Source organism: Chanodichthys erythropterus, chromosome 20, assembly GCF_024489055.1.
Source record: "Chanodichthys erythropterus isolate Z2021 chromosome 20, ASM2448905v1, whole genome shotgun sequence".
Lineage (NCBI taxonomy): Eukaryota > Metazoa > Chordata > Actinopteri > Cypriniformes > Xenocyprididae > Chanodichthys > Chanodichthys erythropterus.
This window is the reverse complement of record NC_090240.1, coordinates 4,465,816-4,483,303: the sequence shown is the minus strand read 5'-3', so window position 1 is coordinate 4,483,303 and position 17,488 is coordinate 4,465,816. Positions and strand designations below refer to the sequence as shown.

At 36.4% G+C, this 17,488-nt stretch overlaps 1 protein-coding gene across 6 annotated transcripts in view; it reads left to right on the top strand.

The window, feature by feature from the left end:
* Positions 1–17,488, top strand: part of LOC137009561 (ankyrin repeat and SAM domain-containing protein 1A-like) — a 140,301-nt gene that overhangs the window by 49,321 nt on the left and 73,492 nt on the right. For 5 of the 6 annotated variants that reach the window (XM_067371882.1, XM_067371880.1, XM_067371883.1 and 2 more), the window contains 9 exons: positions 4,080–4,376; positions 8,307–8,382; positions 8,466–8,567; positions 8,653–8,739; positions 10,310–10,482; positions 11,169–11,225; positions 13,376–13,496; positions 14,916–14,959; positions 15,643–15,742. In XM_067371882.1, coding sequence (XP_067227983.1) covers positions 4,080–4,376; positions 8,307–8,382; positions 8,466–8,567; positions 8,653–8,739; positions 10,310–10,482; positions 11,169–11,225; positions 13,376–13,496; positions 14,916–14,959; positions 15,643–15,742 — 1,057 coding nt within the window. The remainder of the gene's footprint in view (positions 1–4,079; positions 4,377–8,306; positions 8,383–8,465; positions 8,568–8,652; positions 8,740–10,309; positions 10,483–11,168; positions 11,226–13,375; positions 13,497–14,915; positions 14,960–15,642; positions 15,743–17,488) is intronic. The other variant, XM_067371885.1, reaches the window with a different exon arrangement.

Here is a 17,488-nt window from a genome sequence, read left to right as displayed (position 1 = left end):
ATGGTGGCTAAAACGGCTCCAGGTTCAAAGGTCAACACGTTATTTTTTTCTCAGATTAATTAATCGAAATAAACGCGTTATTTTGACAGCCCTATTATATATTTAATATGCTTAAACTTTTCAGTTTTCATTTTAAATTTAGTTTTGCTCTATGGTGCTGTTTACACCTGGTATAATGCGATTAAAGTGGAAAAAACGGAACTGAATTTGATGTAGGTATTGTGCTGAATTTGGACTCTACCAAATTATTATCCTGATGTTGAAGTCGCTACCTGTTTGCCTAATCCTAACCCACCCCAAATTTTAACCCCTCCCCTACACCTACTCCTTAACATATCAATACTAATTACACTGGTAACATGCTTACTGTATGACTATCAGAGTGTGGTATAACCATACTTACTAGCGAATAATCAGAGTAATGAAAATTGCATGTAAACTGGAGTGAAGAGTTCTGATCGTGTCATGTAAACATTATAAGAAATAATCGCATCATTGGTTCACAATGTAAACATAGTGACTCAATGAAAATCCCTGCTAGCTCATGTTCATTAGAGAAGTAGCAGTGTTTAATTCATGAGTGAATCATTCTTTCAAACGAAAGCTCTGAGGGATTTGCTTACAAATTGGATTCATCTGTTTTTGTTTTTTTTTGTTTTTTTTTATGCTTTTTTGTTTTTGGTTTGTTTTGTGGTTTCATTTAGTCAGGTAGAAGATACCCAAGAGTCGCTTTAATTTAGTTTAATTTAGTTCAGTTAATTACAGTTATTGTATGGGGACATGAGAAGAGGGAGGAAAGGAAACAGAAAATGTTGCAACTTGCAGGCCAGACTTGCAGCCATTTAATAACAGGGCACTAAAATGCTTTGTCATACAGGTCAAATACAAACACAATGTAGTGTTGTATTGTTTTTAAAATGTCACAGGCAAGTCAGCACTTTCCATTTGGAACGGCGAAAGCTCACTTCTCCTGTCAGTCAGTCTGTCAGCCGTGGACTGGAATTAACATGAAAATGAATCTCTTGTGTGAAGCTGTTTTTTTTGTTGAAAGACTTTGACCCTCTGTGGTGTCCGGTTCCTCACCAGAGAAATGAAAAATTTCAGACGCACAGCTCGTTCATTTGAGAAAAGCCCTGAGTTCAGGAAAAGAGTGAGAGGAAGATAGACTGTTCCGTGTGGGAAGCTCATGATGGAGGTCAGTCGTCACACAGCAGCTCCAGGTGTTTCCTCGTCTCTCACAGGGACCTGTTGTGTTTCTGTTGGTCGAGATCTCTGTGCTCGAGCAGAACAGGAGCTCACAGTCACTCTAAAGATGTGAGAGCTGATATTAAGGGATCTGAATCTGCTGTGTGTGTGTTGTGGTTTTCCTTTTTTCAGTTTGAAGAATAAAGGGCTTGCTGTGTTTTTGTTTTCCTGTCTGTGAAGGGAAACGGCAGGTGTAGTTTTGTTCTCCTGTCTGTGTCCCATTGGCTCTTACTGTGACCTCTCTCTCTCTCTCTCTCTCTCTCTCTCTCTCTCTCTCTCTCTCTCTCTCTCTCTCTCTCTCTCTTTCTATGCATTTGTCTCTTTGTCTTGTTCTGTCTCTGTTTGTCTTTGTCTCTCTCTCCAAAGCCATGATGATAATAAATTAGTGCTGTCAAACTAATATATATATATATATATATATATATATATATATATATATATATATATATATATATATATATATATATATATATATATATATATATATATATATATATATATATATATATATATATATATATATATATATATATATATATATATATATAATTTGTTAAATATAGAAATGTGTGTGTATTTATATATTCATAAATAAAATACACAGTATACACAAACTTTTATTCTGGATGTGATTAATCGTTTGACAGCACTAAAAGAAATATATAATGAAATTTTAATAAAAAAAGTATTGAAATTGTTAGCAATATGATTCAATAATACAGTATTATTATTATTATTATTATTAATAATAATGTTGAAAATAGTAATGCATTATTGTAATATTAATGGTCCTTGTAGTAATGATGGATAAATTGTACAGTATAATTATTAATATTAACATGTAGTAATAATCATGATGATGTGATAATACTATTATTATTAGTATAATAATGATGAATAAAAATTCAATATTTTTTGCAAAAAAATATTCTTAAAATATGAATCATAATAAATTATTGTTATTGTACAATATGAATAATTCTGCTGGTTATGAAGATGAATACAAAAATGCAAACATGTTTTTATTAATAACATAAATACAAAAACAATATTAATAATGATTCTAATACAATATTAATACTAATGATGATATTATGATGGTGATGAATACAGAAATGTACAGTAAAATATTTGTATTAATATTGTGTTTAGTAATGGTGTGTGGCTGTGTGTGTGCGCGCGTGCACATGTTTTACCTTTTTTTTTTTTTCTTTTGATTTAGTCCTTGGTTGTGTTCACCAAACCAGCGCATCGCTCATTTTTATTGACTCCCCCTCTGCCCAAACACACACACTCAGAGTGTGATGTGGCTTGTGCCAGCTGCCAGCCGCCCAGAGACTTTCACAACCCTCTTCCTCTGTGCATCAGACATCTGCTGCTGTACCTACTGCTGCCGCCACAAACACAAACACTGATCTCTGCGTTGCTCTGGAGGAAACTGAGATTCAGCAAGTGAATATGATGATGAAGGGCTCAGATTCAGTCAGATTGTCAGTAGCAGTTTTTGAGCTGTGTATTTTGTTTGTAATTCCATATTTATTATACACTTAAGATTTCACTTAATTCAGTTGGCAAACAAAGCAAATATAAGAGCGCCCTCTGGTGGTCAGGGTTTCGACACTGGCCTACAGTACATCAGTCACTGTGAAGTTGAATGCTTTGCTTTAATCATGCTGTACATTTCAAACTATGGGCCATTTTTTGTTTAATTGGTTCTAATTTAAGTATAATATTGCAAATGCCAAGAGTGATAGTTAGCCAATATCAGAGATAATGCAGATATACTACCATTCAAAAGTTTGAGGTCAGTAAGTTTTTGTTTTCTATTTTTATTCAGCAAGGATGCATTAAATTGATCAACAGTGACAGTTAAGTAGTGCAGATATAGTGGTCCCAAAAAGTATTTACGCACTAATGTATGAATATTAAGGGTGCGAAGAGACGGTTAGCTCACAAGACGAGATGAGACACGAGATTGAGTTCACGAGAACAGTTTTCTCTTAGTCTTATAAAGTGCAAACAATAAATACAACCATAAACCAAAGTACTCTCAATATTTAAAGTGCAAGAAATAGAGACCAAATTTTTCTTCAAGCATGATACAGAGCTGAAAGATGGTTACAACTACACAGCCCAGCCTAAGATAGCTTTCATATTGGGAGATATTCGCATGTATGCGTGAGCCGCTTTCAAAATGTTTCGAAATCGCATTTGAATGCGCGGTTGCGTTTTACTTTCACTTTCGCGATTGCACTGTGAATAGGTAGTGTCAGTGCAGAGCATGCATTCTGTCAGATCAGACATTTGTCTGACCATGGTGGAGGATTTGTTGCAAAAGTGTCTGTCACGTCACATGATCAGCGAACTCTGATTCTTGCTGCAATTTAATGGTTTTTATTTCTATAAGATGTGTGTGAGATGTGTTGTCTGCATGCGGTCAAGCTTGCATGTCCACCTCTGCTCTGTCTGTCTTTCTCCATAAAATCATTGGTTGAATAAGGGTTTAAGACTTTTGTGTTTTGTGTAATTTACATAAATTCAGTCAGAGGTTTGGCTGCTTTTTGTCTAAAAAGCTATGAATCTACCACAATTCTGCTTTGTTTTGAATGATCGTGTTTTTGGACCTAAAAGCTGGCTTTATTAGCTCCTTAAAGCTATGTCAAAGAGTCACATAGCTTTACCACCTACTGGAGTCTTCAGCAAAGGCTACGACTTCCTGGGTTTCATCGTTGAAATTTGCCGCTTGTAAATTGTTTATTTCCCAAGCACTGAAGTAATCAGCCCTATTTGTCTATCAACATCTCCTTCCCCTCTCTTCATCCTATTCTCCACAGAATAACGACAACGAGACGCCGTTGCACTGTGCGGCTCAGTACGGACACACGCAGGTGGTGCAGCTGCTGTTGGAGGAGTTGACTGACCCCACCATGCGCAACAACAAGTTTGAGACACCGCTCGACTTGGCGGCGCTCTACGGCAGGCTGGAGGTGGTCAAACTTCTGCTGAGCGCTCATCCCAACCTGCTCAGCTCCAACACGAAAAAACACACCCCTCTTCACCTGGCCTCCCGCAACGGACACCTGCCCGTGGTGGAGGTGCTGCTGGCCGCCGGCGTGGATATCAACTACCAGGTGAGGATGTCTGTGCAGAATATTACACTCTGACCTAAGCAGGAATGGCATGATAAAGTTAGTTAGTTCAACCAAAAATAAAAATTCTGTCACTCACATTCATGTCATTCCAAACCCATAAGACTTTAGTTCAACTTCGAAACACAAATGAAGATATTTTTAATTAAATCTGAGAAATTTCTGCCCCTCCATTGAAAGTCTATTCACCCAAAAAGCTGATGCTTCAAAATGTTCATAAAGAGATTGTAAAATACATTAATAGGAATCAAATGAAAATTACTCCAAGATTTATTCACCTAGGTGTATATGACTTTCTTCTTTCTGATGAACACAATCGGAGAAAAATTAATGAATATCCTGATTAGGACTGCAACAAATGATTATTTTGATAATTGATTAATCGAATGATTATTGGAACGATTAATCGACCAATCGTCGATTATTGCACTGGTTAATCAGTAGGCTTTGTTTGATTATTCCACTTTTGCCATAAGTTAAAATATTGAGTTATACTGTATTTAACTATTAAATAAAACAAGAAATCACTTCAGCTTTTGAAAGTGTATTTTTAATGATTTTCGAGCCAACTGAATAGACCAATCTCCTTCAGGTTTTCTTTCCTCCTTAGAAGTTATCAATAGTCCAACTGTTACAATGACTTGTACAGTGTTTTTATTAAGTCTGGGAATTGTAATAATTTTTTTTTAATAACAGTAAAAATATGAATATGGAATATTGTGCATTTTTTTTAAAAAAATGCTCCTCTCTAGATTAAAAAAAACAACCAAAAAAAAAACTATCAACTGACCAACTATCGCGTTTATGGTCATTGAATGGCTTGCCTGAGTTAAATATGACATTTTGTGACATATTTGTTTGCAAGCTGTTTTATTGACGTTACAGTTAAAATTTTGATTAAAAGTGCTCTAAGTGATCCTGGGTGGAGTAACTTCCTGTTGACGTTCGAAGTGTTGTCAAACAAAACAGAGGCTAGCTTGACCCTCCCTCCTCCTCCTCTTCCCCCTCCCCTCCGTGCTTCCTGAAACGGTCATGAACGCGCATTTAAAATCATTCTTGTCAATTATTGGCTGGAGCATGTTTATTATGTTTTGTGGTCCAGACTGCACCAGTTTTTTTTTATTGCCATTTTCGGAGCTTGTGGCGACTACAGAGACCGTGTTTTTTTACAGTGTGTTCAGGGCACAGGCAGCTAGCGGATAGTGAGGAGATGTTTGCTGTATGTGACAAAAAATGTTTTGGCCTAAAAACACGTGACATCACTTAGAGCACCTTTAAGTGATTGCAATAGAGATGGATTAATTTCAGTAACTTGTACTGAATCTTTCAACATACTTTTTGATGTTCATTCATGTTTATTTCGTGCTGTAATGTCAAAGAGGAAGAGATAATAGGTTCATGTGCCGCTTGACCTGAGGCGCTAAAGCGATCGGTCACGCCACCTTAAAGAGCGCCAAAACCACATGTATTGTTTGAAGCCCGTAGTAAAATTGACAAATTAAAAGCTGAGACTTTGTTTTATATCAAAAATAACCTGATATATCTCATCTGTCAGCGCATTGTCTGTGTCCTCTTTGCTCTATGTATCTTTCACTGGGTGAGAAAATGGACGTGTAGCGTGAGAACAGAGAACAGTGAGTGTGAATGAGAGTTGGTGGCCCTGCATGAAGGATTTTTTGTAGTTATGCTAAACGTTATGTTTGTTATGCTTTATGCTACGTTAAACCCCCACATTTTACAGGTTCGACTTTGCACTATGTACTCTGAAGCACTGTCTTCTTTTATTGGATTGGATCTGGGAGGGCTACATTACAGTATTGCGCTACAGCGCCCCAATGATCAAATCATGTTATTGCAGGCCCTTCAAATTGGTCAGTGGTTCCCAAACTGAGGTACGCGTACCCCTGGGGGTACGTGAGGTGACAAAAGGGGGTACGCAAACAAAATGCTGAGTAATTCATTTAATTCTACCTTAAAATAATATTGAAATCGAGCATGTATGTTATAAATCCAGTACATTTAATCAAATTACCTTATCATTTGCAGTCAAAAATGACTGTATTCACACAAGCAGATTGTATGTGATAGATTGCATGCAGTCTGCTGCCCTAAATCGTGCTTAATTACTGTCGTTCTCAACAATGCACCTTTGTAAAAGTGGGGATTTAGCACTTACTCACATGAAGAACAAATATAGACACCGATAGTGGATTAATTTCGATTTGAGATTCAAACTTTCTCCGATACAAAAACATACCTTGTGTGATTTCTTCTATTTAATGATGATAATGAGCAAGAATGCAATTGTTTCCAAATATCCACAACTGCAAACGTGACATTATTATATAACAGGTCAAATAACAAAACATACATTTTAAACACAGTACTGTCAGTATTTACTCTATTTTGCAATGAAATAATAGTTCTAAGGAAAACCACAGCAGGACTACAACACACGTCTTTGTTTCGTGAACAATTCTGCGGCTTTGAACTAATCGTGAGTCAGTGATTCAATGATTCATTCACAGCCACTTGCTTCATTACTGAATGAATGACTCGATGACTCACTCATAAAATCAGTGGCTTGCTGCAACCTACTGGCAGTTTTAGTTTAATATTTAAAAGTTTTACGTAGTTTTACCATCATTGCATAACATTTTTTATTTAAAACATTATTTATTTTATAAAGTTATTCATAAAGGTAAAAAAAATGCAATCGAATATCAGTTTAGGGGGCAAATATTGTCCCCCTTAATGGTAAAGGTGTGACTGCAGTCGAAGTGGAAGAGAGGGGGTACGCAGAAGGATGGTAATCCCATCACGCTAAAAAGTTTGGGAACCACTGAAATAGGTCATATGAGATCAAAAGCCTATTCGACAACAAAAATATTTGTTGACAATTTTTTATTGTAACTAATCGTTACAGCCCTAATCCTGATGCATCTGAGCTTTATAATGGAGTATAAGCTGAAGAAAGTGCCTCCATCCACCACATCCATCCATCATAAATGTGTACTCCACATGGCTCTGTTAATAAAGGCCTTCTGAAGTAAAAAAAAAAAAAAAAAAGACAAAAAATAACAAGTTATGAAGTAAAATATCTAGCTTCCACCAAATATTTATTAATTATTTCTCCGATTATGTTCATTAGAAAGAATAAAGTCATATACAGCTAGGATGGCTTGAGGGTGAGTAAAGCTTGGGGTAATTTTCTTTTGAAAGTGAGCTAATCCTTGAACTAATTCAAGTGAACAAATCCAAAATGTTTATGCTTATGCTTACCAAAGCTGCATTTATTTGATCAAAATGACAACAGCAGTGTAAAAGCCTTTGCTGTCACTTTTGATCAATTTAATGCGTCCCTGCTGAATAAAAGTATTCATTTTCTAACAAAAAAAATACTGACCCTAATCTTTTGAACGGCAGCATATGTCAAATTAAAGAAGTGATTTAATGAAAAAGCTGTTTCATGTTGACTTGAAAGAGTCCAAGCGCATATCAGTGCAGGTGTGTGTTGGCTTGGCTTTCAACAGTCATGACAGGTGGTTTTATCTCACCGTTTCTCACTGTGATCTGAGGTAACTGCTCTTTAGCACCTTGCCAGAACATGCCTGTCCCTACCTGAGAAACCTCATCGCATGCTTAACAGTAACAACCTGCCATCTGCCTCTCTCTCTGTGTGTCCTCAGAGCACATTGACACAGTCTGGTTTGTCTGATAACATGCTGAGAAAGCCGGTGCGGTGTGAAAATGAGTTTGTCTGGTCTATGTGTGGTCTCCACTGGGTTCTGATATGCCACATCGGACTCTGTTATTGCCGTCAACTGACCTGAACCACAATGCACAAGAACTTTTAACCTTCAAAACTTTATCATGTTATTTAAGTGTCTAAAACATTGTGTTTGTTAACAGACAGAGAAAGGCAGCGCCCTTCATGAAGCAGCTCTATTTGGAAAGACAGAAGTAGTACAAAAACTACTCAACACAGGTAAAAATCAACATAAATTCACAAATTACCAGTCCTTTGAGTACAGATTTGTAACCAGGATGATCTGTGTGAATTTTCCTTAGGTATTGATGTGAATATCGTGGACAGTAAGAATCTAACAGCGCTGGACACTGTTAGAGACATGCCCTCTCAAAAGAGTCGACAGATCGCTGCCCTCATACAAGGTACGTCTGGAGCAGATATCGGACACATCACTGAGTCGTTTTCTCGTCTGGTCATCATTTTCACGCTTGTCTTGTCTCTCTGTAGCTCATATGAGCGGCCGTCCGTCAGACACGAGCCTCCCTCCTCCACCAGTGCCTCCACCTCAAGAGAGCCTGAGCCCCAAGAGAAAAGGTCATAGAACCACTCGAAAAACTTCAACTCTCATGTGCTCAAGGTTTTTTGGGTCAAACATTTGTACACTTTCATTTAGGCCCTGCTTACACCTGGTATTAAAATGCATTTTGATTGATCTGATCACAAGTGGATGATGGTAAATACAGGTGTAAATGGGGTCTAAAACGTTCTGAGCTTGTCCACTTTCGAGCACTTCCAGAGGTAGTCAAAAACGCATTCGAAAGGATTGCTTTCGTAGTGTAAATGCTCATGTGGTCGAATGTGTTCAAACAGCCACTAAACAGTGCCTACTGACCTAATGCATAAACATTATGAGAAGCTAGTTATTATAGTTAATAAAGTTTTAAATATGGGTATTTTACAAAAACCCATTGCTTTGCCTCAGAAAGCCTTTATTAACCCCCTGGAGCTGTGTGGAGTACTTTTTTTTTTTTTGCTTTAAAATCATGCTTCCCATTCACTGCCATTATAAAGCTTGGAAGAGCCAGGATATTTTTCAAGATATCTCCGATTGCGTTCTTTTGAAAGAAGTTCATACACACCTACGATGGCTTGTAGGTGAGTAAATCATGGGATCATTTTCATTTTTTGGGTGAACTAACCCTTTGATACCTGGTGGAAACAAGGCCTTTATTTTGGCGTTAATTGATTGCATAGTTTCGAGTTCGGGGGCATGAACAGGTAGTCGTCTAGTGATTCACGACAGGGCGTGAACGCACCAATACTACTTTTTGAAATGTTTCACACACATTTGGTCCAAATGTCACACACATTTGGTGAATAATTTTCAGGTATTGTGATGAAATATGCTTATTTATAATCAACATATCTCTTGTTCACATGTGATTTGTCGCAATTTGCCTTCTACTGGCAGACGCATAAAACTTTCAAAGTGGTCGTGAAGCAGGCATTTCTTTTCGCTTATTCACCATAGTGAAATTTATTAACCGAGTGTTAATAACCGAGTGCCCGCCCCCCTTTTCAGCGGCGCTGGTTCCAGAAGTTTTTTTTTCCCCATTAATTTTTCCCATAGGGATTTTAAAATAGTCTTCGTTCATGAGTTATAAAACAATGACCAAGCCAACCAGCTATGAGATGAATCACAAGACTACAAACCTTGATTTGAAGCAAAAAAGTTTTTGAAAATCAGACAAAAAGACAAAGGTACAAGAACTACAATCCCATGAAGCATTGCAAACAGCGTAATTGTATTAAAAACGCTGGAGAAGGGCATGAACAGGTAGTCGTCTAGTGATTCATGAATGGGTGTGAACGCACCAATACTACTTTTTGCATATTTTCTTTATTTATTTATTTTATTATACCCTTATTCCATTCTGAACATAGACTTTTTTTATATTTTGCTTGATACATTTCCTTGTATTTGGACATTTGTATCATCTGGATATGAGATCAAAACCATGTTGGAGACGCTGCAGGTCGAGTCCGGCCAGTGACATATTCCTCTCTCTCCCCCCTTCCAAATACAAACGATGCTGATGCTCATGGTTATCCTTATGCCAGATGTTCTATAGATGTTATAATGCATATATTTGTGTTTTCACAGGAGAAATGGAGCAGCAGGTCGGTGAGCTCATATCCGGTTTGGCTCCGACCCCTGTGGAAGAGAGTCCGTATGAATCGTTGTTTGAGGCCTCCTCGTGTCACTCACTCGACAGCTTGGCCAGCGGAAAATCATCGGACAGAGACTCCGGACGACCGGACAGTGAAGCCGGGAAGGTTAGTATATGAGATACGAGTATTTCTGTCTTCAAAATCTTTGTTGGTTGAAACAAACCAAATTAAAAACACAGGGTACAAATATTTAATTGTCAAATATTTGAAATTGTGCTCTCAATTCTATATGTAATAAAAAGCTTGCAAATGTGGAAATGTAATTGTATTTATAAAATCATAGTTTTGACTTTAGAATCTGATTGGATGAGCCTCGTCCCAAACTATTTGTTAAATACTAATAAATGCACTTGTGGCCACACATTCTATATTAATGTAAGCTAATACATTTCTTGGCAGTTGATGATGAATTATATTACTTGGCAGAAGAATAATGATTATTAATAAATTAATATTTAATTATACATTTAATTATTTATCGAACTTTAGTAGATTTTATTAAATTGTTTTTGGCTTTTTATAAAAGCAATAAATGACATGATGATGCAGTGTGATATTGTGCACACAGTTGTCAGTTGACGACGTCAGTTGCTTTAGTGTTCTTGCTTTCAGTATTTAGTGTTCTTTTCAGTGGCCTGAAGATTTGGTGTAGCACAGTTTCTTCCACTAGATGGAGACTTTGAATTACAGGTCCATCATGGTGTTCTCTTTGAACTTAAATTTCTTCAAGTCTTTAAAAAGACAAATGTTTCTACATGTTTGGTTATAAATGAGTTCAATGTTTCTTACAGAAAGAGCGATATCCTGCACTGAATCATCCTGCACAGGAAGAGGAGCTCAGCTCTGAGGTAAAGTTCAATTGTTTGGTTCACATTTCAAATAAAATCTAATAAAATCTGAAATCCTTAATGAATACCTATATATCTGCTGCCTCTATCGTCCAATGGTGTAGTATATATTTGTGCTGTGGAGTTCGTTGTGGTAATACCATGGAATTTTGTTATTTAGTGAATGATTACTTTGACTCACAATGTATTCTTGTAGAGATTAATATTAGCCTGTTGCTATAACTTGATACTCTAAAAACAAAAATACGAAGGACACACACATTTGGTAAATAATTTTCAGGTATTGTGATGAAATATGCTTATTTATAATCAACATTTCTTTTGTTCACATGTGATTTGTCGCAGTTTGCCTTCTACTGGCAGACGCACAAAACTTTCAAAGTGGTCATGAAGCAGGCATTTCTTTTCGCTTATTCACCATAGTGAAATTAATTAACAGAGTACAACAGTGCCCGCCCCCTTTTTCAGCGGCGCTGGTTCCAGAAGTTTTTTTTTTTTTCCCCCATTAATTTTTCCCATAGGGATTTTAAAATAGTCTTCGTTCAAGAGTTATAAAACAATGACCAAGCCAACCAGCTATGAGATGAATCACAAGACTACAAACCTTGATTTGAAGCAAAAAAGTTTTTGAAAATCAGACAAAAAGACAAAGGTACAAGAACTACAATCCCATGAAGCATTGCAAACAGCATAATTAAAAACACTGGAGAAATATAAAGATACTCATTTACTAATGTTTATTATATGTATAAAAAAACAATATATTTTGTTTAGTGCAAAATTTGCATACATATACAAACATTTCAGTATTTTGAGAACATAGGGAGATCTACTTGTTTACATCATTTGCAGTGTTTCATGGGAGTGGATGGAGCTAACGAGCTCTTTTGGAGCATGTTGCTTTTTTTGACTCTTTAGTTTATGCAAGAAACATCTCATGGATGCACACCCTCAGTGATGTATGCTGGGATCATTGGGTGTTTCAGGTCTTGCAACATCATACACCCTCGCCCAGGCGACCCAGTCGGGGTTGACCAAGCAGCAGCCCACAGATCAGCCCTCTTTAATACATGGTATATGCTTCTGCTGAAGAAGTCAGCCCACATTATTTCAGCTTATTTTTTAAAACTAATCATGAGGCTGGAGAACCTTCTATGAGCCCATAGAAATCGGCTGTAGAGGCTTTTCAGGATGGTCTTTTTGCAAAGTCCTCAGTCGTTTGGGCGTTATGGGGGCGGCCAAGAATATGGCCATTCAAACTGCGAGTGAAGCCGTAGAGAAGGCCACAAGGTTAACAACCTCATAGCTCACAGTAAGGCTGTCTTCAAAGATTTATAAATTATCATTCAAAATCAAGTTCCTTATGGAGAAAATGAATCGAGTTATACTTATGGAACCCAGCTGTTGCACTCTATAATGAATGTATGAATATGTCCACACAAAAAAAAAAAATTGCCACAAACTGAAAGAAAAACATGCCATTTTGGCACTTATATAGTGAATAATTGCCATGATATTTATCTGGTACACCCAGGTGTTATAACATGTTCAAAAATTGAACCTTTTTTGTTAGTTTACCTTATTATCTATATTTAATTTCTGCAGCAGTGCACAGGGTGTAGAGCAGAACAATGAACACTGCGGCGTAGAGTCTGTTGAATCTGTCTTTCCACTCGCTGGCTGCTGTTTCCGCACGTCTACCCAAATCAAACAGAGCATCCCCATGAATATTAATGCTGTGAATCTCTGCAACACACAGCAAACCTTCTGTCTGAAAGACTCAGGAGCCCATGACCAATACTAACACATTCCAGCTCTATATCTGCAGCTGGATAGACTAGAGCAGGATACAGAGATTCAAAACTTCATGCTGAAGTTAAAACACTCTGAACTGAAGTTGCAGGCCAGACTTTCCAAAGCTTGTTTTGACACATCCATGCAGTGTCAGCAAAATGATCACTCACTGGACTGTGTCATATAAATGTCAGCCATTCAGACTTGACTCTGTTGCTCACTGTTATTAGAAAGGTCATCATTTTCAAAGTGCTGCTGTTCATAAAGCGATACGGACTGTGAAATAAGCGATTTCTTTTTATGTCAGTGTTTTATGCATGAACTGAGTCTGAGTCTCTCTCTCTCTCTCTCTGCAGGCGGTTCACACCAACAGCAGTGTGGATGAACGCATCGAGCCCCTGGAAGAGGAAGACCACACATATGAACTGTTAGTCATCGCACAGACAAAAATCCCCAACAACACACAAAACAAGACAGGTATGGACACTCTTGCATATTTCACAAATTCTTGAGATAAGGGACAAAACATATTTTAGATGTTAGTTTTTATTATTTAATAATACATTATTAGAAATTGATATATTTGTAGACAAAGGTCCATGTAAGGGAACAGGTTTTTATTAAAATGTTTTTTTTTTTTTTCTTCTAAAAAGTAATATTTATTCACTTCATAACTTAATTTGTGTCATCTCTGTCAGAGGATCCATCCAACAACAGTGTAAAGTCCTTAATTATTTAATAATGGTGCTTAGTAAAGGAGATATGTGATACTTTTCACACTATTATGAATAATCCAGCTCCTAAATTCCGGAATTTACTTATAATATAATAATTACAAACAATTAATATTAAACATATATAACCAATGTTCTTAGGTAAATAAGATGTAATATCATTTAGTTCAGTTGATGTTTTAATATTTCAACACAATAAGTCGAAAAAATAATAAAATATTTCTTTGAAAATGAATAGAAACCTTTGTCTGACAGTGTTAAATGCTGATGGTTTTTAGCAGTACAGTATGTCTCATTCTGGTTCTATCACATATCACATTTGCACTCGTACTATTCGGGACAAAAACAGCAAGCATGTGAAATTGCGCTAGGTTCTATAGGCTCCACCACACAGTGAGTTGTTGCCTTGCATCATGTTCATAACCAATCAACTGTATGAAATGTAAGGTGAACTATTTAGGTCTGGGGCGGGGTGGGTGGGTTAAATTCATTTTTCTGTGATGTATTAAGTTAACACTTTAAATCGACAGGCCTATATATATATATATATATATATATATATATATATATATATATATATATATATATATATATATTTATATTATATTATATTATATTATATTATATTATATTATATTATATTATATTATATTATATTATATTATATTATATTATATTATATTATAAAATAAAATATATTTAGGTACAGTGCATTTGCTTTACAGTAAACTTAAACTTTTATAACTTTTTTACATTTTTTTAAGGGTTTTTTTTGTGTGTGTGTGTGTGTGTGTGTGTGTAAGTGCTTTCACTCGCATTTTCTCTGCAAAAATCTGCTGAGCATCTTCTATAAAAGAGACCAATTCAAGTTTGGATAGTGTTCAAAAATATTAAAGCCAAATAGAAATATTAAAAAAAGGAATAAGAATGACAAAAGCGCATAACAAAATTACTAAAACTTAAACTCGAATTAAAATGAAAACTAAAAATAAGCTACTAATGCTAAAATAACACAGTTTCAAAAGGATAAGGAATGTCTTAAAAGTGAAATAAATCAATATATCCCAAATTTTGAAGATGTGGCCTTATTTTGCTGTCTTTTGTTGTGTGTATATTATTGTTGGAGCTTTCTATTAACATAACTTGATGTTTTTATTTCCAGATGTGAATATCTCAGCCAAGTCTTCCAACAGTGTCCTACCTCAGGTGAGAATATTGATTATTAGGCTTGAGCTCTGTACCAAAACCTCACTGCCTACTTCCTACATAGGTAACATCCCAACTGCAATGACACATTCTAAGCGAGTGATTTAAAACACTTCAGGCATTAACAATTCATGCTTCTCACAAGAGACTCTACTCACGATGCATTCAGTAGAGTTTAATATTAGCATGTCGCTAAGCTAATAGCTTGATATACTAAAACATAAAACTATACAGCGCACACAAATATTTGATGATGATACCATTTTAGTTTGATTTTTCAGTACTGAATGAAATATGCTTATCAACATTTCTCTTGTTCGCCATCTTGTATTTCTTGAATGAAAGAGACTGTACATGCCATATTGGCCTTAGAATCTGGCTAAAACTATGTATATTAGGAGGCAGCATAATTGAGTTCCCTTTTGGAAAAGACTTCAGGTCAGGAGTTATCCATGATGCCTTAAAATGCTGCCTGCATAGAAAGCTCTAAGTTTTTGGAACAGAGCTTTGTTGTTTTTTTACTTTTTTTGCATCCTCACATCTGTCACGCTGTCCGAACACTGTCTAGTGTGCATTAGACTGTTAATTATCTGTATGCAGCATCTGTTTTGTGTGTGTGTGATTGCACATCTGATAAATGCTAGACATTCCTTAACTTGTGAATACTTGTGTTATTGTTGCAGCGAAAGACCACTGCACACATTGACCTACGACCTCCGGGGTCCAACACAAACACTCTGCAGCCGCCTGCACCTCCTTTTAGCACAGGCCAGACGTCTGGAGGTAAGTGTGTGCATATGTGAATGCTCACTTCCTAATGAAACTGTAAGACTAAGAGCTGGTCTTTACAATGTTGTTGCCATAGTTGAATAACAATATAACAGGTTAAGTGACAACTACGATTTAGCAACCAAATATGTATGAAACAAATTAAGACTACATGTTCTTTACTCTTTAAAATGCTTTCCTTCTGTCTGATATTTGTACTTTGGGGCTGTATTTAAAGAAAATATAATTAGGGCCTGAGCACCGATGGTGTGAGGACCCTATTGTAATTGCTCAGTCAATTCTTATTCTTCTCTGAAATGAGTTGCATTTTTGAGGGCCTAAAAAACGACACATGATAGGGGTGTGGCAAAATGGCTCGATAACGCCACCTACAGAATTTCAATTGAGCACCCTTCGCGCTACTTTTTCACGTACAAATATGACATTCGGTAGGCAGATGTAACAGCCCAATACCTACAAAAAAAGTCCCTGTGTCCAAAATCTGAAAACTCAACAGGAAGTGAGAGAGTTTAGAATTTTCTCTGCAAAATTTTTGCTTTTTTTGCCATTTCCACATGTTGTACTTTAACAAACTCCTCCTAGAGCTTTAATCACATAAACATCATATTTGATCAGTCTAATCTAAAGGCCTTTGCCACGTTAAATTGCGAAGATCTTGAGTTTTCGCTGAAGGGCGTGTCCGTGGTGGCCTGACAAAATTTGATGTTGCGCCATGAAACAGGAAGTTTTTGTAACTCAGGTATACAACATCCGATCTGCCCCAAACTTCACATGTTTTATTAGAGTCCGTGGCCGCGCAGAAATAATAATTGCCGCGCAGAGGATATCAGACATGAAATCGTGTGGCAAATCCACATGATTTTAGTTTAAATGAGAAATAATTACAGTGCTCTGGTCAACCGCTATAGAGTTATTGTCGCTATATAGTTGGAACCGGTTAATGCGGTTTACAGGTTTCATAGAAAGATAACGATTGAGCGCGTGTGAGCTGGCTGGCCCTGAGCCAAATCAGTCGCGGTATGAATACGATCATGTTTGCGGACTAAATGCATCAATACGAGAGGCAACGCGAAACGAAAAGAAATGTGAAATAAAACGTCATATTTTAATGAAAATTGGCGGAAATAATGGATGATGGGCACAGAATGCTAACAAAACTCGGAGACATTTACAATTACACTCCCACCACACCACAGGTGTGGCTTGCAAACTCAAAATACATCAGTTAGCGGCTAAGTGAATCTCAACCTTTTTTGAGTAATGGACCCCCATCATATTTGGAACCATCCTCAAGGACCCCAGAATAAAATGTGCTTATTGGTATCATTAATTTCTTTGTGATGACCAAATACAATAAAGTATAATTTATTACTACATTAGTTGACTTGTCCTATATTTAGTCATATCGTCAGTTATATTTTGCATATATTATCTTCTTTTTTTATGGGAACATGTCAAATGTCAAAATATACAAAAAAATTCATATTCAGATAAGTTATATAAGGACCCCCTGGCATTATTTCAAGGACCACTAGGGACCCCACCATGGACCCCTGGTTGAGAAACACTGTAGCCTATATACCTCAGTTTAAATAATACTGTGTGTGGTGGTGGTGTTGAATGTTTAGATAACTATAAAAGAGTTATCATGTTCACTTTTCTATTAATATTTAGCTGTCAGATCTGTTTAAATGCTTCAGTTTGTTTTCATATTATAATATATTAAAACAAATTGAAGCA